We start from the raw sequence: 21,869 nt of genomic DNA, 5'->3' as shown, positions 1-21,869 counted from the left end.
AAGGTACCAACCTCATTTCTTGTGCCCGCTGTTTTCCAAGGGGTCTGTCGTGTCTCAAACCTAACAGAAAAATATGAATCGCGAGTATGTTGAAGACGAAGGCTTTCCGCATCGATTGACACTACCCTTGAGGCACTTTGTGAGGGGGGATGAGTGTTATCGTCGCTCGAGGGGTTTCGAAGGCGAGCTCGTCGGCTAGTCTCGCTTAGCCCATCACCTCCATCAATGGCCTCTGAACGCGTCCTGCGTCCTGCGTCCTCAAGAATTGAGCGGCCCTAGTCTGTCGTCCCCGGACTCAGATCGTCGTCGATCGTGTGCCTAGACCCGCATATCAGAACAATGTAATGCGCCGCACCTTCGCCAGGGCATGCTGACCTCCCCGGGAATACCGGAATAGCAGGCCTAAGCCTGCGATTCTTGATATAGCGGGCTTCTTCGGGGTGAAGGGGAACGCTTCCAGTCCTCGTGTAGTATAATCACAGCACACGCTCCCGGGCCAAACAGGTGGCCGTGTACAGCCGCTGCGCGCGGGGGGGGGGGCATGAGATCATCTAGGGTTCCTTCGCAAAGATATAGAAACGCAACGAGGCTGAGTGTGTCCGAACTCGAACGAGTGGGACAAGGGCAGCGTAGTAAGCACTGCGCTATTTGGGTAGGCGCTGCGGAGGTCTCACGGCACGGCGTCCGCGAACGCCTCGCGCTTGGCTTCGGCAACAATGAACTCCTCGCACTCTTTCCTGCTCTTCTGGACGTCCACGAAGTACAGGAAGGCCGTGCTTAGCGCCCCTCTGGAAAACATTCGAGGCCAGAATGTCAGTGACCTTGGACTAGACGTTGGATGCAAGTGGTCACGCGCGACTTACAGGGTGAACAGGAATACGAAAGGATAGTTGTCATTATTCCCGGACGCAGTGATGATGGCTGAGGACACTAGGGGCCCGATGAAGGCTGAAGTCTTCCCCACGACGGAAAAGAGCGCGAAGAACAGGAACCTGTATTTGGCGGCGCACGAGCACCAAGAGGATCGTGTTAGTGGCCGCAGCTTCGACGGACATGGGCACTGGGGAAATGGCCACAGTGGGCGTGCGTACATTTGGGGCAACGGGGAGACTTCGCTGATCATGGTCTGGCTGTATGCATACCAAGGGCAGACCATGAGGCCGTAGTAGGCCTGGTACAACCTGATGAGAAATATTTTCAGCTGACGGTCTTCCTTCGAAACGATACGCAGATGCGCAGTCATTACCAGATTTCCCAGACATGCTTGAACCCGAACTTGTCGGTGTGAATCCCAATGAGACCCCAGACGGTGAGGATAAGGATCCAGAACACATTGAAACAAAGCATCTGGATAACACGATCCGTCAGCACGTCATGCAAGCGACGGGAAGCCAAAAATACGGTAGGGGTCATAGCTACGCGATACGCACCGTCTTCGTCGGGATCTGGAATCGCTTCTGCACGAGCCAGAACAAGCTGGATCCATGTAAGCCCGACAGTCACATGCGGCGACCTTTACGCGACAGGGTAGAAGCTCACTATATGCCTAGCCCTTGCGTCACAATGCCGACAATCAGGAGAAGCGTGAGCTGGAGGGTCGAGTATGACACCACGCTGTTGCCATAGTTAGAGGCAGACCTGGACACGTCTGGGACGAACGCGACTGACCTATTCTGTAGTGTTCCTATCACAGTGCTGTTGATAGCTTAGCGATTGTAAGGGCTAGACATCTAATGAACTCACACTGTTGTGTTCAGTACGTCACCCCTGGGTACGTCTCAAGATCAGCTCTCAGGGAGACCAGGGGGGAACGGCATACATCAAGAAGTAAAAGATGAGATACAGGAACGTCTGCTTCAGTCTCATACACTCGCGAAGCGCGATATACGTCTGCTTCAAGCCGATGGTCAACATGGACACGCCGGGAGGCAGAGAAAGACCCGGACGCCGCCGCTCCAAGAAGAACCACGGTAAGGCGCACAACACTGTGAACGGCGGTGTTTGCTGTCAGCGATCAGTGCGGTGACAGAGGACACATACGCCAACAGCCGCCGGAGAACGCAATGAGTGCACTAAACGCTTTGGTGTTGTTCTCGGTGCTCGCGTCGGACTTGAGGCCTTTGAGAATGCCGACCATGATGGCGAGGATGATGATCTCGCCGGCAGAAGATACGGCAAAGGAAACGTTGGAGATGCGGTTCCTCTCCATGGACTCTAAGTCCGCATGCTTTTCTACGCTGATCAGAGAGAGAGTCGGTCATGATAAAAGTGGATGCAAGGGACTTTTGCACCTCTTCTTGCCCGAATCGACCTGGGCAGCCGACTCCTGTACAATGGGCAGATCCCTAGCCAGACCGGGGAACGCAGCCGTCCAGAACGTCAGTGCGCACTGTAAAAATAGTCAGGAATCATGATTGGTCAATACGGCGCATGAACCAACCTGGTAAGTGATTACTGGGTAGTCAAGACGGATCAGTCACTTTGGTTTACACGTACGGCAAGCACTACTTACGGCCGAGGATGTACAATGCAACACCCGCTTCCCATCTTGATGGGTCCTCAACACCTAGCCACGCGAAGGATACTGCGACGGCGAGTATTGTAAAGAAGATAGTGATGTTTGGTCTGCAGGTCACGTCATTGACCACTGGGCGCTGGTGGACTGAAGTTAAAACTTGCCGCCAGGTGCCATAGTCTGCCCATGCGCCGATGATGAGCAGGACGACAGCCTGCAGCGCGAAGCTGATGCCATTCGTGAGTAAGACGATGGAATTTACTGTCGCAACTAGCAGTAATTAGTGTCCTGAGAACATCCATGCTTTGAAACGCACGTGCCGTCTCGGACACGTCCCAGATACGGCAGCACACAGTCGGTGCCGGTCCCGCAAGGAGCAGTAAAGGGGGGTTGACTGGGGTCATAGCCTGCAAGGAACAGCAGGTTTTGGAACTGAGATGGTCCGAAGTTAAAGCCAGAGAGGCCGTTGTTGCCCTGAGGGGAAGGCGCGATCGACGATCAGAGGGCCAAGCAAAAGGATGATCGTAACTTGTTGCTTACGATGTAATAGACATAAAATGCCCAGAGCTCGACGCGGGTGGTCGTCCACCGCCGCGTCTCCGCATCTGTGCGCTCGGCGACAGGCAGTTCGAGATTTTGGACTGCTTCCTTCTTCTCTGCCATCGTCCAAGTTGTGCTCTGGACGATAGAAACCGTCCAAAAAGCACTCAAAAGCCGCCCGCTCCACGTCCATCTTTCAGGGTGCACGCTGACAGGAACAGGGAATAATTGGTGGCCATTTCGCGCCAGCCGGGAGCGATAAGGATGCTTATCGGGTCTGAATGCTATTATGGGCATGTAAGAGGAGCATAACGCCAAACGCGGAGGTTACCATCCAAATCCCGATTTCCTCCGGCTCGGGACGGAGACAGTCGACGACGTGCGTCCGACTCCGCACGCTGTTCTACACATTCCCGACACTACGTCGGCCGCCACTACACTACACTCACGCATGTTGCGTGCTCTTCCTGTCTCGAGGGCGGTAGGTGCACCTTCGGGCAGGGCTGCGGTTCGGGTCGTCCGTCGCGTGAGTCTCTGGTTTCGGTCATGTGTTTGCAACGTCTGACAGCGCAGAGCGCATAGAGGTTCACGACCGAGCCGCTTCCAGCACCGCCCAAGAAAAAGAAAAGCGTCGTGCGGAGACTAGTCTTCTACACGGCCGCAGGTGTCTCGACCTTCTACGTTGGCAGCGCTTTCGTCTCGTTCCAGGTCCCTCAGTACCGCGAACTATTCGTTGAGCATGTGCCTTTTGGCCCATCCTTCCTTCAGTATGCGGAAGACCACGAATGGGACACCCTCACGGTCAATGATGTCGTTAGGTCCGGAGAGAAGGTCGTCGTTCTCTCCCAGGAGGTTTTCAACAGTATACTGTCCTTGTTCAGCGGTGACAACGCGAAGGACGCGTATGAGAAGACAAAGGAGCAGGCGAAGGAGGCTTACGAGCACGGCAGGGACAGGGTGAAGTCGATCGCGCAAAGGGCCGTGACACAGGTGGACAAGAGCGAGTCAGCGATCTACGACAAAGGTGCGAAAGCTGCTGCAGTTGCCAAGCACCGAGCCGCCCAGTTCTCAGAGGGCGTCGAGGAGCTCGTCCAGAGGGCCGAGGATGCGTTGGCTGGCAAGCCGACTGACAGACTCCCGGAAGCGACGACGACCCCTGCGCAACCTGCTGTTGCTCCTCCTGATACCATCCCTCCTCGGACGAACGAACAGGACACCCCTGCCAAGACTGGAACTGTTTACGACGCCCCTCTCCCTGTCGGCTTCGAGCCTCCTCCCGGCTACACTCGTCCAAAGCCACCAAAGAAGCCCGAACCCGAAGCAGCGCCCACACCCGCTAAGCCGGCTGAGCCCGTTCCTCCTCCCCCCGCACCCGAACCTCTCCCTCTGGTCGCGCCAGCTGTCTCCGAGTTCAGCGCGTCCGAGCCGATTATTGCTCAGCTCGCGACTGTGATAGACGACCTCGCGTCGTATCTGAACACGAACCCGACCGCCGCGGAGAAGGCACGCGACATCCTCGACACGGCCAAGATCGACCTCACGCAGCTCGCGGGCCGCATCGACGAGATCAAGGTTGCGGAGGCGAAGAAGCTCGAGGCGTCGCTCGACGAGCAAGCGCGCGAGTGCATGCAGTCGCTCATGGAGCTCGAGATGCAGGCCCAGGACAAGCTCGACAGCCAGGAGGAGGGCTTCCGCAAGTTCTTTGAGCAGGAGCGCGCGAAGTTGATACAGGAGTACAGGCAGAAGCTCGAGCTCGAGCTTGAGACCCAGAGCGAGATCATCAACGAGCGGTGCGTCGTCCTACATATCCACCTTGTGCGCGTGCAGAGCTGATATGTCAGCCACATTCAGCCTAAAGACGGAGGTCATCGCGCAAGGTATCGAGCTCCAGCGCCGCTGGATCCGCGAGATCAAGGTGCGCGTCGAACAGGAGCGTGGCGGTCGTCTAGCCAAGCTCGACGAGATTGCGACCAACCTGAAGCGCCTCGAACGCGTCGCGCTCGACAATGCCGGCTACCTTGACGAGAACATCCGCGTACACGCCCTCTGGTCCGCCCTCCGCGCCGTCAACCACGCCGTCGACGCGCCCGAGCGTAAGCCCTTCCGCGAAGAGCTCCGTGTCCTCCGCCACGTCGCCGCGGCACGCGAGGACCCCGTCGTCACAGCCGCGCTCCAGACCCTCGAGGCGTCCGACGTGCCCGACGTCGGCGTCGAGCCCCTCGCGGACCTCACGACGTGGTTCACGTCGTCAGTCGCACCGCGTGTGTCGAGCGTTGCGCTGGTCCCGGACCAGAATGCGGGCGTGCTGTCGTACCTTGCATCAAACCTGTTCTCAACGTTCCGCTTCCAGCGGCATGGTCTCGTCCCCGGGTCGGACGTGCTGAGTGTGCTGGCGCGGGCGGAGTACTTCTTGAACGAGAAGGATCTGGATAGCGCTGCTCGCGAGCTCAACCAGCTCAAGGGTCCTGCGAAGGTGCTCCTCACTGACTGGCTGGACGCTGCTCGTAAGCGACTAGAGGTGCTCCAAGCGCTACAGGTACTGTTCCTTCTTGATATTGTTTCGGTGAAGTGACTGATCGTGTTTCTCCAGATCGTTGAGGCAGAGGCTACGCTTGCGTCGCTTTTGGTCGTACAGGACTAGATTTCGTATAGTAATAGTTCATTAGATTACAACCACTGGACATCGTACAAGCGCATGCGTTGTGCAACTCCAGACATACTGCTGAATCTCAGCTCAGTATCAGCCACATAGGTGAAGGCGGTCTACTGATACCCTCAATCCCGATCGTGGGTATGATGCCCGGATCTCCTGCCAGGTTGCGGCAGCGACGATTTTATGCCCAGATGTCAAATTGCCGTGCCTTCAGTGAGCATCACATGCAAGTCCAATCTATCTAAGCTCAAGAAGATAAGCCTCTTCGCCGACAACGCAGTACTGCTCCGATACAGATACATAGACATGCATCTACATATGCTGGCAATTGATCTCCCCAGCTAGAAACCGACCTGCCAGCTCCGACCACATTGCCGCAGCCGTGGTTTCCCGAATCGGTAGGAGCGACGAGCCAAAGACTTCAGCGAAGTCCTTTACATTGAACCCAATGACGAGCTTGCATAGGTCTTCCTCGGCCTGCCACTGGTCTGCGTTCACTCTCGAGGAGCGACCCTTTTTCTCATCAAGATGCCCCTCGAGCCCCCTGATGCGCAGTAACATCTCGACCCCGAAACTGTACGCTGGCCAATTGCCTAGCATACATTTCCCTTCCGGGTCCGCAGGACTAGTGGCGCGAAGGAGAAGGTGGTCGGGGAGCATTAACTCGGCAATGCTGAACCCGTCTCTGGAAGCTCCACTCCCACTAGAAGAAACAACTATGAGAGCACGGCATGACAAGGAGAGATTGGCACCGACCTGCTTCTGAATCCCCAAGACATATTCATGTTGTAGAGGGCGGGAGATACGTGGTTGGGTCGAGGGATAACGCGGTTGCGAAGTTGAGAGACATGCAGCACTTCTCAAGAACGTCTTATCTACTAATCGTACCCTGCTGCGGTAAGGGTTTTTGTGGGCTCGTGCCCTATCTATGACGGGGCTCTATAAGTACACATGGTCATTCGCCCACTCAACGTGCTGTCAGGCCGAACAGCGAGGCTGCAGACGTACGAGCCCGGAAAACGATCTGCGCAGTGCGCATTCAGAGTCTGGGACCACTCTTTGGACACGTTCATCCATCTCTAGCGCGCCCCATTTCGACATACCTATCTAATGCATGGCTTACGAGAATCCGCTGCACATCGGGCTTCGATGTCGCATCAGTGCGCAACGACAGGCAGCCGCAGGCGACACGAGCTAAGCTAGGTGCTCCCCGCCGTGACGGCACACGAAATAATATGGGCTGCCCTGCGTCATAGAAAGCAGTCAGAATTATTACACAGGCCATGTACGAGGAACGAACCTTCTCGGAGGAGTCGAAGCAAGTTTCATGGACGAAGAGGAACTCCTACCCTTCTGTCAAAGGCGCACAGAATCCCCTGCATGGTGGCACCGAACTCGGGAAATTTGAACTGGTCGTTGGAGAAATATCTTAAACTAAGTGTACAATAACAGACCGGCTTCTACCAGTCAGCCTAGAGCCTGTAAACAGACGCGTCTGAGTAGGGCGTACTTCTTCGGGGTCCTGGACAGCCGACTTCAGAAGTCATGAGATTCTCCTGTGTTGACTGGGTGATGTCAGGGAAAGATTGGAACGCACACCCTCCGCATCGATTTGTCGATTTCCTAACCTGATATAAATAGGACAATACTTTGATGTACTCGGCTGAGCATTGCTTTTGACCACCTTCTTCAGTTAGCCTTGCGTTTGTGGCCTACCGGTGGTATGATAGCTTGCTTGATTGAAACCATCAGACATCGTACTAGTGCACGGACAACACAGCTTTAGGAACCGATCCTATACCTAAGCGACAGTCGGTAAGATGCCAAAATTCTATCAGTATCCCCCGTGCGGGTGTGCGTATGGTTGCGGAGACACCGACGGAGGCGCAGATGGTGGGGGCGACACGCCCATAACACCGGGGCCCATACCTACACCAGGCGATACCACTCCTGTGCCCATCAAAGCGCATTCGCATATAACTTGCGCTCTCCGCACCACCGTCTGGACGTCCTCTGTCGAGACTCCGTTCGGGCCCTGGGGTCCCCGGGAGACCTTTACCAATCCAGGGAACACCGTCGCGCCAACACGATCCAGCTCGCCCCTCTCCGTCTTGTGGCATCTCTTGACGAGCTCGATCTGCCGCGGGTTCATGGTGATCGCGACGTCGGGGACGAACGCGCGGTAGAACGCGTCAACGGAGCCACCGGAACTCGATGGAGCCCCGTGGAGCATGCGCGAGAACTCGTAGGCGGCTTCGAGGACAAGATAGATGCCGCTGGCGGCGGTGCCCTTGGCGTTAGTGTCGAGGCCAAGGATCTTCGTGAGGTTTGGCATGTGCTCGGATAGGAAGAAGCGGGACATGTCTTCCGAGCAAGACTCGACGGCGGCGGTGAAGGTCTGTCGGCGCCATACTGCCGCCACGGTAGCATCACCTGGAAGATATCATTGGTCTCCATTGGTCGCTTTCAATGAAGGGACGCACTCACGGGAGAAGATGTGCTCGTGTATCCGCGTGAGCTGGATGTTCGCCTCAGGGGAGTCTGTGACGATCAGGCAATTCACGATGCCTTCAGCAATGGTCTTCGAGACAGCATGGCGTAGCAAGCTCTGAATCTGGATACCAGTAGCGTTGGGTGCGTTGGGCCCGAGCTCCGGTGGATCATCGTCGAACACGTCCGTAAGCGCAGCTTGGCGAATCGTGTTGAAGGGTACAGGAGGTGCGCGGGTCACGTCCGCGGCCCAACGGTTGATCTGCCTCTCCAAACCCGACGCGGCATTCTGTGCATGTCGTGCGAATGCGTTCACCCTGAGATTTATCTACTTGTAACACATGACATACCTTGATAGAAAAGTCATCGACCGAGTTCCCACCAAGCTTGCTCACGCCCAGATGGCTATTCTGATTTGTCCCCTCAAGTAGGGCGATCCTGGCTCGCAGGAGGGCAACCTGCTTCTCCTGCTCCTGTAGCTGTACTCGTTGCTCCTCTACCTTCTCGTGGGCAATGCGCTGCACACGTATCGCGTTGTTAGGAAGCAGGCGTCATTCGCACTGTCCGGAAGCGACGTACGAAGTTAGTCAAAGCATATCGGTATTGCTCCCCAGAAACGATGTCGGTTTGTCCTTGGTACGCCATTCTTGCTATTTATCCGGAATGTAGTCAAGACCGGGAGGAATCTGAGAGTAAGTGGGTGAGAGGGATGATGCTGCGTGCATGGCGGATCGGGAGGACGCCTAAAGCAGACATGATACATGGCGTATCTGACAACTGACAACCTACCCTCTTGGCCTGCACAGCCCCTGCCACATTGCCGCACTGGTTCGCCTACCGCAAATCCACATCATATCGGACATCTTCAGAGAGACTGTAAGCAGCGACTCTTTCGATTATATGTGTACAACGAAGACCCCGACAAGTAATCCATGTAAATTAAAGCGAGATTAACGCCCCGGTGAATGATATATAGCCGGATGTACCCTCAGAACCGATATGCAAGCTACAAATACATCCATCCCACCATGCATTGAACAAAAGATACTTTTGGCGACGAGATGCATACCACTTCAGTGAATATGAGCTTCAGAGACTGCCTGGTGTACCCTTCTGTCCGTACTCGCCCGACACATATCTCGGAACGAACTGCCCGGCCTGCGTAAAAGCTCGTTTGGCGAGTCGAATTCGACAATCTCGCCCGAACCAAGGACCATGATTCGATCATAGTCTAAGACGGTCTTGAGGCGATGGGCAATGGTAATCACGATCGCACCTGCGAACTCCTCTCGGATCGTGCGTTGTATCTGCAAGAGATTAAGCATTCGCCTCAAACGTCAGACAGCGTAATCATCACTGACCTGGTCATCAAGATCGCTATCGATCTGAGAAGTTGCCTCATCCAGTATCACGACGTTACTGTGCCGTAGGATGGCACGCGCCATTGCGACTAGCTGGCGTTCACCCGCGCTCAGGGAGCCAGTTTGGCTGATGGGCATGTCCAGCGTGATCTCGTGGGACTCTTGCGTACGTTGTAGAGAACCCTTGAGGATAGTTGTGAGGCGACATCGTTCGAGGACATCCCAGCATTCTTGGTCAGTATGTTCATTGAAGGGGTCCAGATTACTCCGTAGTGTGCCGGAGAAAAGGGAAACGTCCTGGCTAATGATAGTCTGTGGTCAAGTTAGCGAGTGAGCGACAGTAGTGGCCTTCTGGTAGCAATACCACGTACGATTCGACTTCGCAGGTCTTCCAGACCGATAGTAGTGATGTCAATACCATCAATTCTAAAGGATTGTCACTGCGATGAAATGATAAAGCTGTCGTTCGCGCTCACATTATATGACCTCCACTCGGCTCGATGATCCTGAGAAAAGACATCGCCAAAGTTGACTTGCCAGACCCGGTCCTTCCAACGACTCCGACCTTCTCCGCCGGTTTGACATAAAACGACAGCTTCTTCAGTGCTGGGGGAAGGTGCGGCGCGTACTTCACGACGAGGTCCTGCACAACGAGTTCCCCATTGCTCGACGGCCAGGCAGCGGGCGGCCGCTTCTCTGGGATGATTGCGGGCGCCTCCTGCGGTACCTCGAGGTACTCCACAATACGTTCGACGGAATTGAAGTCGAGCTCGACTTGGGCGAGGACCCTTCGTAAGATGGAGTCAGTACGGTTCACAATTGCAAGCATCAACGACTACCTGACGAGTTGCCGAGAAGCGTCGGCAAACACTCCTGCCTGGACAATCACCAACGCAGCCCAACCGGACGAGACGGAGCTCCCGAGGGCAAACAACGTCGTCATGAAGACGACGACGGAACCCAAACCTATACATGACGTTAGTTGACGTGGTTTTCCGCGGGAACACATGAATACGAACAGTCATATCGCCAGTTCAGCCAACCAGCGATCAACCACTATCGCGTCATATCAGTTCACCACGTCACCCAACGCAGTCATTCGAGGAAGACGCACATAGACATGGTCAAACGACTGGAACTTGTCCACTCGCGAGTAGAATCTGTCCTGGTACCGCTCCTCCATCCCGAATGCACGAACATGCGGCAGACCCCTCAACAGCTCGTCGAACCCAGCAAACGCGGGAGACAGCGACACAGACTCCAGACGTCGCAGGTCGCGCGAAGCACGCACGTAGGACGGCGCCAGGCGGATGTATAGCCATGCAATGAAGATCGCGAAGGGTGCGAAGGAGGGCACGACGGAGATGATGACGGAGAAAGAAATGAGGAAATTGAGCGTTCCGGACAGTGCGGAGCGAGCGGAGCCTTGGAGGTTGTAGTCGACCGTATTGATGTCCGAGGTGAAGCGGTTGAGGATGCGCCCGATGGGAGTGATGTCGAAGAAACGAGAAGGAGCCCGAGACAGGCGCTGCAGCATGGAAATGAAGAGCGAGCGAGACGCTTGTAGGCTCGCATAGTATCCAAGCGAGATGTAGAACAAGGAAAACAGAGCCCCGGCCATCGAGATATACAGATAGATCATCAGCCAAGGCCAGACGTCTTCATCGGGCGGGGGCAGGTGGTCGAAAATTCCTGGTCCAAGAGCAACAGCTTCCGAGACTGGACCGTGTTCGTAGGCCTCGCCCCATTTTGCTACGAAGAACTGCGACATGATATATATAAGTGGCTTTACACGCCGAATACTCCCACTCACCTGGAAGCCGACATTGATTATCCGGATGAGGAGCATGAACGCGAACGTGAAGATCCAGCACACAATCCCGGCGGCCCTAATATAGGTCCAGTAAGTCCGTAGCGACACCCGGCCCTCTGCGCGCGTCTCCTCGTCGACGAGCTTTCCGGCGTCGGTATCCGTGAGTAACCCGTCGGGTTTGCCAACGCTGTTGCTTTTGCCGTTCTCGGGGTTCTTTGTGACGTCCGCTTCGTTTTCCACGTCTGTTGTAGAAGCCGCATCTGTTGCCTTGCCTTCTTCCACGGTATCCTCAGCCTCAACGAGCTTCTCCAGCTCCCCACGCTCCTGCAACTCCGAAGTCAAGCCGCTGCGCAATACCGCACCCGACGAAAGCTCTACGAGATAAGCCGCAATAGGTAGGCACAGACTGATATGGTGGGTGACAAGAATGATGGTCCGGCCACGCGCGAGGTCCCCTGACAGCGCCTTCTTGACGAGGTGGGTGGCAGTGTGCAGGTCAACTGCAGCGAGTCTGGAAAGATGTTAGCGTGTAGGCTCTGCTTCTAGAGATGTAACGTACGGGTCATCGAGGAGGATAACCTATAGAGCTGTATCAGCCCCTGTCAGGAGATTCCTTTAGAGGCATGGCGTACCTTCGCGGGAGAATACAAAGCGCGCGCGAGAGCGATCCGGGCGCGCTGGCCGCCAGAAAGGGTAATGCCCTTCTCGCCAATTTCTGGAGCACCAAACTGAGTAATACGTTAGCCATGCGTGCGGTTACCGACATACCTGTCATGTCTCCTGCTGTAAAAATCTCGAAATCCTTCGCGAGAGCACAGGCATCCACAACAGCTTGGTAGCGAGCCTCATCATATCCAAATCCAGCGCCGAAGATGATGTTGTCTCGGATGGTGGCATGCTCGAGCCAGGCGTTCTGCGCGCAATAGGCAACTCGGTGACCTGCCTTGTTGAGTATCACTCGGCCTGATGTACAGTGCATCTCTATAACGCGTGATCAGTATCGGGATGGGGGACTAGAGCGACCAGGTCGACGTACCTCCAAGCAGCGCCGTAAGGAGCGCGGACTTCCCAGAGCCAGTTGGTCCGCTCACTAAAGAAAGCTGTCCAGGAGGGAATCGGATGTTCAGAGGACCCAGCGTGAACCTAGAGGGCGTCTCTTTCTCGGCTATGTCCCACTCGAAAGTCGCAGTATCAAACCCCACTTCAGTCTCGTTGGACGAAGCAGATGTAACATCCCGTTTCAACGACGAAGCCCAGGCTGGAACCTCTTCCTCGTTGAGAAATCGTTCAATACGTTGCATGCTGACGTACGCTGGGTATTCGATATCAGCCATCAATCGACGACTTGACCTTGCTGTGAAGAACATACCGTGCAACATAGCGAAAACTTGATCGGGGAGTTCTACCATTGGGCCCTGAAGGTACGAGAAGAGCGCGATTGCCGTGAACGCAGTCGCGACAGTGAGCGGTTTGCCTGCGACGACGGTATAGCAAACGAAGGTCGCGAGCGCCGTGCCCGACGGCATCCAGCTCCAGATAAACGAGATGAATGTATCGACGATGTTAGCCTTGACGCGCCATTTCAGCTCCGACTCTCGCGCTTCCTTGACGCGTTCGCTCCATCGGGACTCTGCACGAGAATGTCAGAAATCCAACACAAGTGCGACGGCCATACGGCATAGCGTACCCCATCCATAAAATTTGAGGAAGCGAATGTTCTGGAAAAGTTCATTTACGGTGTTCATCCTGCGATCTGACGCCTTCCAGCTCTGGCGCATAAGCTATCCGCGCCATTGTCAATTATGGCCATTAGTCCTAAGCCAGGATGACCACGCACGTATATGTCATACTTTGCCAAGGGGTAGTTCATAAGGTAAACCACGACCGTCACGGCGACAGCGGTGAAGGCGCTCCACCCTAGAACTCTGATCGGTGGATGTTCGTTAGATCGATAAAAGTGCCGGGTCGTTCTAGCGTGCCTACCTGTAGAGATACACCAGAGCGATGGTCAGGCGGACGGGGGCCAGGAAGAAGCCGGAAAATTGCCAGAAGCGGTGTGCCACGGCATATGCATCTCCTCTGCCCCAGCTGGTCAATATGGCGACATCACCGCGGCTGCTTGGCAAACCTACTGCATGAGGTTGACGATCTTGCCAAGATCCGCATTGCCTTCATCCTCGTTTTCCAGCAAGGGATCGTCGTTCTTGGGCTCATTCTTACCGCTCACGTCTCGCCTCTTCAGTGCCCTGCGAGATTCAACCGTTGGGGAGTGAACACGGGTCTTTATGCAATTGGATGTAAACGCACTTGTAGTGGAGTGCGCAAAATAGTTGCCCTCTTGTACGCTCGTAGCATCGTCGGTTGAACCATCCCTGGTTCACATCCACTTGAGCGAAGGAGAGATTGGCAATGAACGCAACAGCAGCGAAGAAATAGGCTGTGCTCTTGGCGTTCGGAGAGGGGTCGGAAAGGGCCTGTAGGATGCGTTGCAAGGCATAGGGCGGAACATATCCTGGACACACGCGCGTTAGGCACGCTCCTGACAAGACATGCACGCGGCCAACTCACCAACCACCGCGCTCCAGGTTTCCAGTAGTAAGTCGAGAATTAGATCGAGGGAATTAGACACGATTAAGTAGCGTAAGAGGGAGTGCGTCGGATGTCTATCTACAATGTAAGCCTAGAGACTGAAACACGGACTGCATAGGGACGTACGCAGATGCATATCGCAGGTATTTTGTAAATATGTTCTTGTGGGTCAAGAACGGCGAGAGCCTCCAGACGTCAGACTCGTTGACGGTGCGCGCATTCGAAACCTCAAACAAAGGCTCCACGAACGAAAACGTGGACCAACTCCAGAGATTCGCGCTATCCTCCGGCATCGTGAAATTACTCGATGGGGGCTTTCCGGAGGAGGCACGTAAGACCAGCCGCGTTCATTGCAACGTGTCCGACTAGAACTCACCTCGAATGGTCTCGCAACATCTGGTCCAGGCCACACGTCCCGCAAAGGGTACGTCCCCGCTATCCAGATGAGTGTGCCCAGCACGCAAAGCTGCAGCGCGCCGAGCCCGAGGGCGCCATACTGCACGCCACCGCCGCCTCTCAGGACATCAAAGACGAGCTCGTAAGCCGCCGCAGCCGCGCACGTCACGTAAAAGCACAGGAGGAGGTACGGGGGCGTCACCGGGGGTCTGACGAGCACGCGCGTAAGCGCGAATGTCTGCAGCGCGGTCGGCGCGCCGCCGCCGTCCATCAGCACAACGTTGATCCTTCGTCGGAGCGCGCGTCGGACGAAGTACGCACCCATGCGAGAAACGCCACCCCGGCTCTCAAGCTTCCCTCCCAGTCGGCGACCTCCTGCTTGTAGGCGAGCACCGCGAGCCACCCGACGCTCTGCGCGGCCGACCCGACGACGAGAGCGCGCGCCTTCCATGGTGCACGGTGGAGCGGGCACAGCGTGGGCGCCTCGACGTCTTCGAGAGTGAAAAAGTTGCGGAACGGTCTCGAGAGTTTGAGAGCGACGTTCTGGACGGCCTTGGGGTATGATATCCGAGAAAGAAGCTCATAGGACAGGGCGAGGAGTGCAGCACTGGCCGGCAGGAGAGTCGTGACTACGTAGTCAAGTTGGGGGCTGCTGCCTAAAGGTCCGGGGCTGTCTGAGGTGGTCGCGGAGAAAGTCTCGGGGATCGAGAGGAGCCCTGTGGCTGGGCGGGACAGCGGAGGGACTGGCACGGACATGAAGAACTGCGCCGCCATACTCAGACTCGAGCTCATCGTGCGACGGGGGGACCGAGGAGACCGTTCGCTGGCGTCGAGTGCACAGACGACGACGTGAGGGCTCTTGGGAAGGTGCACATCGCGCTAAGCGACGAGGAGCGTTATATTTCCGTCAAACTGCGTCTGCACGCGCCGGCGGGTCGCACGGACTAGCCAAGGTGCGAGGCTCAGGCATTGGTTCGTCGACATCTGTTCAGAGAAAAAGACCTCCTCAGTGGCACAATGTTGGGCCTAGCCTCGGCCCCCATCCGATAGATGTTCATTATGCGCAACTGATGCTAACGGGAGCCATCGACCGCTGCGGAGGATATGGGCCTGCTTGCCGTCGCATCGAGCAATCGAACGTTTGTACTCGGCGAGGACCGCGCCGCATTGCTCTCAGACCGTCCGTGCGCCGCCCACTATCCATCGGCCCATCAATCCTGATGCGTGGCCTGCGTATGTACAAAATACATAATGGAAGCCTATAGCTAATCTCGACCTGAACCCCTTCGATCGTCCCTGCCCTCCGCTGGCAACGTCATGCTCTCGCGTCTCTTCGCGACCGATGTGGAAGCTTAACCACCGGCTCTATCTTCAGGCTTCAGGAAGTCGTGCAACGAGGCCTGCATGAGCCAGGGCTCGTCAAGCCGAAGCACCTTTGACGTCAAAGGAGAGCCCAGCGTCCCAGCATAGTATGTTTGTTTCGCTGACGGGATTGTCCAACTACACGATCCAGCAGCGGAGTTGCTTAGCCACTGCCCGGTGATCCCGGGCTCCAGGATTGCTTGACCAGATGTCTGTGACATCGTAGGATGAGCAGCGAGCTCTTGACGTCAAGATAGAGATTTCATGTATCACCGGCTAACGGACTGGTGTCTAGACTCGAAATAAAAGTGCCGCTGTGGTCGCACATCCTCCGATGGGGCAATTGGTGGGCTGAGGGCGACGGCAAACCTTGCAGTGGCATCGGTTCTGTATGCATCCGCTGGTGTGGGAGTCCTCGTAGATCGAGGTAATTAGGCTCGTTACAACCAACATCGGCAAGTCTCCCGGTTGCAAAACTATCGCATAGACTGCCCCCCTTGTAGAGCTTACGCTGCCAGAACGCGTGGATAACGACATCGACCCTAATGGTCCGGTAAAAGCTCCTTCGTCGACGATGCGAAGTCGCCGGAATGGATGGTCACCATGCGCGTCGTTTCGCGTGATCGTTTCATATCGGAGCCCTTGATAGAGCTTAGATAGAGCACTTCTATTCGGCTGCGACTACCACGAGGAGAAAGAGCGACGCCGGAGAAATGTCCCGGGTGTCTTATGCTATACTGATGCGACATGCAAGGAACACATGCCGGAACATCAAGATTTCATGAAAGGCAGGGACCATGGATCAAACTGCATATCCATGCGTAAGCAGATATGATCAACTAGGGCGGGCTCATCGCAGTTCAAACTGAGGCTGGAGGGAGATCCAGGATTTGTACAGAGGTCTCGTACCCATACGCCTCAACTCGCATCCCCACCACCGCAAATACTAGCATAGAGGGTCTGTCCAAAGCAATGATCCAGACGCCTGATCCGCAGTGGTGGGGGGCGTATTGAGACGAGTGAAGGATCATTGTAGGGTACTAGCAGCGGTGTCCCCGATCGTTCATTAGGCCTCAATGGCCGCCGTATCCAACAGAACTATGAGCAGGATCAGCCGGATGTCGTATAGAATGACCAAAATCAATGAGGGTTGGACGAGAGAAGCGTCTATTGCCACATCTCGGGGTTCTACTCAAGCATGAGGCGCAGGGGAAATCGACACAAGGCGTCTGCAAAAACCACTTTGCGTGCGCCTTTGCATGTCGTGTCCTCTCGAGTGCTTAGCACGGGTTCTTGGGCGTTCCTCATTGTAACGCACTTGTAATGACGGTCTTACCTACGCACGTTCGGAACTCACAGTAACCCCACAAGGGTATGGGACGTTGAGAAGAACTCAGCGAAGCGCGAGATCAGGTTCGCAGAAACACTGTTATCGAGGCCAGCGGGCTCGGGACGTTCCGTCGCTAGCGCCCTGAGCACAAACTTCGAGACACGTTCGCAGCGCGCAACGGCTTCGCAGTCGCTATTTGAACAGGATGACTGACAGAGGATATGGAGATCATGCAGATTATGTGGACGTACCTATTCATGCGCCTCGTTCCCTCCGCTGTCCCCGCAGGTCGGCCCTGAGTATCGGTACAAGGCCCGTGTTATACTCATATAAGCACCGTAGGGGGACAGGGGGAACGGGCGCACCGGATCCGACAGCTGTCCGACATAGCTATGCGTTTGTCACAGACGGGAAAACAGACCGGATCTTGGCCACATCACTGGTGGTTGACACGGCGCACGCATGACCGAACAGGGGAGCTCTGCAGGCCTGAGAGGCATCCCAGTCGGCCGAAGACTAGTGTGGTAGGTTCAGGGCGAGTGGTGGCACGACGCATCCCATATGTCGACCGGGGACGCGTCTGTGTGGGGAAGCCGCGCACGATGCGATCTCGGAGGGTGCGATTAATGGACCGCGGGGCCCTGGCAGCTTGTCAGCTTCTTGGGAACAGATGGCGGTCGTGCGAGGCTGCGAGCGATGCCCAATGAAGTGCGGGGAAAGGGGTTGCCGTAACTGTTTCGACGGTCAGCTGAGCGCGGCGGGGTAACGCGCAAGGCGGGTATAAGAGGCGCATTGGTGACGAATGTTGTCCTGTTTCGCACCGCCGCCGTAGCCGAGCTCAACCAGGGCAGAAAGAGAGTAGCGTCGTGGTCGTTGCAGTGCAAGAGGCCGTTGACGTCTTTGCAGAGGTTGCCGAGTAATCGGCAAGCGCTCCGACAGCCGATAGTGCATGCACCACCGTTAGATCGTCACTCTGCATCGCTCGACACTCGAGACTCTTCCTCCACCATCCACGTTCTTATCCTTATATCGCCCACCAACGCCGCCCCTTTCTCGACCCTTTGCCACTCGCAATCTCATTCTCTGATATCCGATACATCGTTTACGCTTATACCCCCATGGCGCCCACCCTCGCTCACCCAGCAGGAGTGAACTTCGTCGACGAGCACCATGCTCCAGTCCACACCGACGCTGCCCAGTACTATGGCGGTGAGGAGCGCTTCAGTCGCGGTCGGACGTACAGTGCGGTACGTACCATGCCCTGTCGCGACCGCCCGCCTTGACTCACCTTTGTTCGTCTTCGCCGCCTGCTTCCCCCTCCAGTCCTTCGCGCATGGGTACAACCCGAAACGCTTGCCCGCTTTCCAGGATGCCACACATCAACGCCCGCGCCGTATGTCTCATGACGAGAAGGGCTCTGCCCCGCGCCGGTTCCTTATCGACGTCGAAGAGACCATCCGCGTCGTCCTCGAGCAGGAGGACACCGACGGCGACTTCCAAATCTCCGTCACGGATGCCGGTCCGAAGCTGATGGCTCTCGGCACTGCGACGAGCAACGGTTTCAAAAGCTTTGACATCCGGGTGAGTATTCGATATACTGTCCCCTGGGTGTTATGACTTCCGTCCGCGCCGGACCTTGGGCTATGCTCGCGTTGTCGGGCTCCATTAGTATGAGCTGGTGTGGCTTGATTGTCTTGTCACTGCGAGACAGGAGAACGAGCGGACGTATTGCGGCGACACATCCGCTCTCCGCTGCGCTGCGGGGATGCGGATCTCGACGCGATTGACGCGTCTACGCGTCAATTAGTTATTTTGATTGACTTATTCGTCGACATGTCGACCTGGGCGCGGCACGTGGGCGCCCTCACATAACGGCAACATTGTCAAATAAACGCTAGGGGATTGATGTACTGACATGGTTGCTTTGTAGGGCACGTACATGTTGTCGAATCTCCTGCAAGAGCTGGCGCTTGCCCGGGATCATGGGAGGAAACGTATCGTCCTTGACGAGGCGCGCTTGACGGAGAACCCCGTTGACCGCCTGTCGCGAATGATCAAACATTCGTTCTGGAACGCCCTCACTCGTCGGATCGACGGTGAAGGTCTGGAAATTATCTGCGCGGACCCAAAGAACCGCACCGGCCGCGTCAACCCGCGCATATACGTGCCCCATGGCGAACCCGCTATGGCGGAGTATTACCGGAAGGTCACTAGAGAGAAGCCCCATCTTAACCTCGATGTGCAAGTCCTACCGCCCAAACCAGACGACCCAGTCTATGTCAAAAGTCTGAACAACAAGCCGGGCATTCTTGCTCTCGCAATGCAGGAGGTCCCTGATGGCAAGGACGGCAAGACCCTGAAGGGTATACCCTTCATTGTTCCCGGTGCTCGTTTCAACGAGGTAAGCCTCAGCGCGGCTCTCTTAGCCGCACGACGCTGAACCAGCAAAAGCTTTATAACTGGGACTCGTACTTCATCTCCCTCGGCCTGCTCGTCGACGGCTACGTGAACATGGCTAAGGGTATGGTCGACCATTTCATCTTTGAGATCAAGCACTACGGCAAGATCCTCAACGGCTCCCGCTCGTACTACCTCTGCCGGACCCAACCGCCTTTCCTCACCGACATGGCGCTCCAGATATACAACCAGCTCGACCGCTCCGACATGGATGAGAACCGTGTCTGGCTCAAGCGTGCTATCCAAGCCGCCATCAAGGAGTACCACACCATCTGGGTTGCAGAGCCACGCATGGATCCCAAGACCGGCCTCTCGCGCTTCCGACCCGACGGCATCGGCATTCCCCCAGAAACCGAAGCGACACACTTCACGCACATCCTCGAGCCGTACGCGGCCAAGCACGGACTGTCCGTGCTCGAGTTCAGCGAGAAGTACAACGACGGCGTGCTCAAGGAGCCCGAGCTCGACGAGTACTTCCTGCACGACCGCGCGGTGCGCGAGTCCGGGCACGACACGACGTACAGATTCGAGAAGCGGTGCGCGAACCTGGGCACGATCGACCTCCAGGCGCTCCTGTACAAGTACGAGGTCGACATCGGTACTGCAATTCGGGAGGTGTTCGACGACGAGCTTGAGCTCGACGAGGACTTCGCGCTCACGCCGTTCCCCCCTACGCCGGAGTCGTACGCAGACCCGAGCAAGTGGGAGCGGAGCAAGTCGCGGATGCAGAAGAGCGAGGAGTGGTTCGCGCGTGCGGAGTGGCGCAAGGGGATCATCGACAAATACTGCTGGAACGAGAGCAAGGCGCTGTACTTTGACTACGACACCGTGCAGGAGAAGCAGAGCTTGTACGAGAGCGTGACCGCGTTCTGGACGCTCTGGGCCGGCTGCGCGAGCGAGGAGCAGTGCTGGAAGCTCATGTGAGTGCTTGGCTTTCTGCTTCCGATTGGATGGGGGTGATTGGGTTGTTGCTTTGTATGGGCCGCGGTGCTGATTTCGACATGCTGTGCAGTTCGCAATCCCTGAAGAAGTTCGAAGTGATTGGGGGATTGGTTTCCGGTACGGAGGAATCTCGTGGAAAGATTTCGCTTGACCGGCCGAACCGTCAGTGGGACTATCCGTAAGTGTCGTCGCACGGTATCGTGCCAAGTCGAAATGCTAACACGTAAAACCATTTAGCTACGCTTGGTCAGTCACCCCTGACATTTGATTGCTAACGTACGTGACTGATAGTCAACACACAGGCCTCCACACCAGATCATGACTTGGGTCGGTCTTGAGCGGTATGGCTACCTTGAGGACGCCCAGCGGTTGGCATACAGGTGGCTGTACATGTATTTATCTTTAATGTTCCTCTGGATTCTGTCAATCGCTGATTGGGTTCGTACCATAGGATGACGACCGCCTTCGTCGACTTCAATGGTGTTGTCCCAGAGAAGTTCGACGCTGTCAAGCTTTCCCACCTCGTGGACGCCGAGTACGGCAACCAGGGCGTCGACTTCAAGATGGTTCCCAGGGAAGGCTTCGGCTGGATGAACGGTGCGTTCCTCCCTCCTTCCCTTCCTCTTGGCTTCCCTTCCCAAGAAGAGCTTGGCCTGACGCCCTTCCCAGCCGCGTACCAAGTCGGCCTGACATACCTTTCGACGGGAATGCGCCGCGCGGTCTCGGCGTGCACGAGCCCCGAAGTGTTCTTCGGCAGCTACCTCAACCCACAGCAGCAGGCGCAGGCGTACGCGACAGCGAACAACGACCCGCTCGGGTTGGCCATGGACAACCTCAACCTCTCGTCGCCTGTTATGTCGCCTACGTCGGTGACTGGTCAGGATGTTCCCGGGCACGACATGACGCGTTGAGCATGATCTCGTCTTTCTCGTTCACGATGGACTTCTCTGCGTTCCGCCGTGCCACTTGCTCCATCGCTTCGTCGCCCTCGTCCTCATCCTCACAAGCTCGACGGCGCCATCTAAAATAATTCAGCGGCTCTCCGCGCCTAATCATCCGTCTGGTGCGACGTCACCTCTTTTCTTGTTCTATGCTTTCACGATTATCTGTACCGAGTCCACATCACCTTGCTCTCGCTCTTCCCACTCTAATAACTCCTTGTAAAACCAACTTCAGCTCTCGCGCTCGCCTCTCTCTACCTTTATCGTGACATTCTGCACGGATTCTCACATCCTAGACGCAGCCCCCTACACGTCCATCCTCTAGTTGCATCGCTCCAAATAGCGCTTAGACGTTTCCGCTGCTCTTTAGGCTTTATTACGCCACGATACAGCCCATGTACAATAGCAATCGCATGAGTGACTCCTTGTCTTGTAGATATCTGACATACCTTCCGTCCTGGGCGAGTGTGTAGGCTCATC

At 56.1% G+C, this 21,869-nt stretch overlaps 5 protein-coding genes across 5 annotated transcripts; 2 read left to right on the top strand and 3 right to left on the bottom strand.

Moving 5' to 3' along the window:
• Positions 1 to 541: 541 nt before the first annotated feature.
• On the bottom strand, positions 542 to 3,224 carry DICSQDRAFT_153027 (MFS general substrate transporter). Its single transcript, XM_007362569.1, has 16 exons — positions 3,056 to 3,224; positions 2,836 to 2,989; positions 2,680 to 2,776; positions 2,513 to 2,625; positions 2,441 to 2,454; positions 2,292 to 2,389; positions 2,041 to 2,237; positions 1,820 to 1,985; positions 1,744 to 1,767; positions 1,669 to 1,695; positions 1,540 to 1,614; positions 1,431 to 1,476; positions 1,247 to 1,347; positions 1,092 to 1,181; positions 864 to 992; positions 542 to 788 (listed from the first exon to the last, which is right to left on the bottom strand). Exons 1-16 carry the CDS (start codon positions 3,176 to 3,178, stop codon positions 671 to 673), a joined length of 1,572 nt encoding a protein of 523 aa, XP_007362631.1. The 5' UTR covers positions 3,179 to 3,224; the 3' UTR covers positions 542 to 670.
• A 229-nt stretch (positions 3,225 to 3,453) lies between these two features.
• DICSQDRAFT_100211 (uncharacterized protein) lies at positions 3,454 to 5,893 on the top strand. The gene is made up of 4 exons (XM_007362568.1): positions 3,454 to 3,581; positions 3,638 to 4,845; positions 4,907 to 5,591; positions 5,646 to 5,893. The coding sequence occupies exons 1-4, from the start codon at positions 3,507 to 3,509 to the stop codon at positions 5,694 to 5,696; spliced, it is 2,019 nt and encodes a 672-aa protein (XP_007362630.1). The 5' UTR covers positions 3,454 to 3,506; the 3' UTR covers positions 5,697 to 5,893.
• A 1,265-nt stretch (positions 5,894 to 7,158) lies between these two features.
• Positions 7,159 to 8,930, bottom strand: DICSQDRAFT_80562 (uncharacterized protein). The gene is made up of 6 exons (XM_007362567.1): positions 8,778 to 8,930; positions 8,549 to 8,716; positions 8,196 to 8,487; positions 7,306 to 8,141; positions 7,219 to 7,242; positions 7,159 to 7,165 (listed from the first exon to the last, which is right to left on the bottom strand). Exons 1-4 carry the CDS (start codon positions 8,841 to 8,843, stop codon positions 7,543 to 7,545), a joined length of 1,125 nt encoding a protein of 374 aa, XP_007362629.1. The 5' UTR covers positions 8,844 to 8,930; the 3' UTR covers positions 7,159 to 7,165; positions 7,219 to 7,242; positions 7,306 to 7,542.
• Positions 8,931 to 9,271: 341 nt separating this feature from the next.
• On the bottom strand, positions 9,272 to 14,254 carry DICSQDRAFT_53061 (P-loop containing nucleoside triphosphate hydrolase protein; the record flags this gene model as incomplete). The annotated part of the gene is made up of 20 exons (XM_007362566.1): positions 9,272 to 9,505; positions 9,560 to 9,871; positions 9,931 to 9,985; positions 10,036 to 10,347; positions 10,399 to 10,525; positions 10,579 to 10,615; positions 10,674 to 11,321; positions 11,373 to 11,883; positions 11,932 to 11,951; positions 12,005 to 12,087; positions 12,141 to 12,353; positions 12,409 to 12,684; positions 12,742 to 13,002; positions 13,060 to 13,153; positions 13,210 to 13,297; positions 13,356 to 13,451; positions 13,505 to 13,618; positions 13,680 to 13,884; positions 13,941 to 14,035; positions 14,088 to 14,254. The coding sequence occupies 20 exons, from the start codon at positions 14,252 to 14,254 to the stop codon at positions 9,272 to 9,274; spliced, it is 3,948 nt and encodes a 1,315-aa protein (XP_007362628.1).
• Positions 14,255 to 17,912: 3,658 nt separating this feature from the next.
• On the top strand, positions 17,913 to 21,840 carry DICSQDRAFT_80559 (trehalase-domain-containing protein). Its single transcript, XM_007362565.1, has 9 exons — positions 17,913 to 18,296; positions 18,373 to 18,630; positions 18,980 to 19,450; positions 19,501 to 20,426; positions 20,519 to 20,626; positions 20,686 to 20,694; positions 20,751 to 20,840; positions 20,900 to 21,045; positions 21,118 to 21,840. The coding sequence occupies exons 1-9, from the start codon at positions 18,168 to 18,170 to the stop codon at positions 21,357 to 21,359; spliced, it is 2,379 nt and encodes a 792-aa protein (XP_007362627.1). The 5' UTR covers positions 17,913 to 18,167; the 3' UTR covers positions 21,360 to 21,840.
• The last annotated feature ends 29 nt before the right edge of the window (positions 21,841 to 21,869 follow it).

This window comes from Dichomitus squalens, assembly GCF_000275845.1.
Source record: "Dichomitus squalens LYAD-421 SS1 unplaced genomic scaffold DICSQscaffold_4, whole genome shotgun sequence".
NCBI lineage: Eukaryota > Fungi > Basidiomycota > Agaricomycetes > Polyporales > Polyporaceae > Dichomitus > Dichomitus squalens.
Note: the sequence above shows the minus strand (reverse complement) of the source record. Positions and strands in the feature narration are given on the sequence as shown.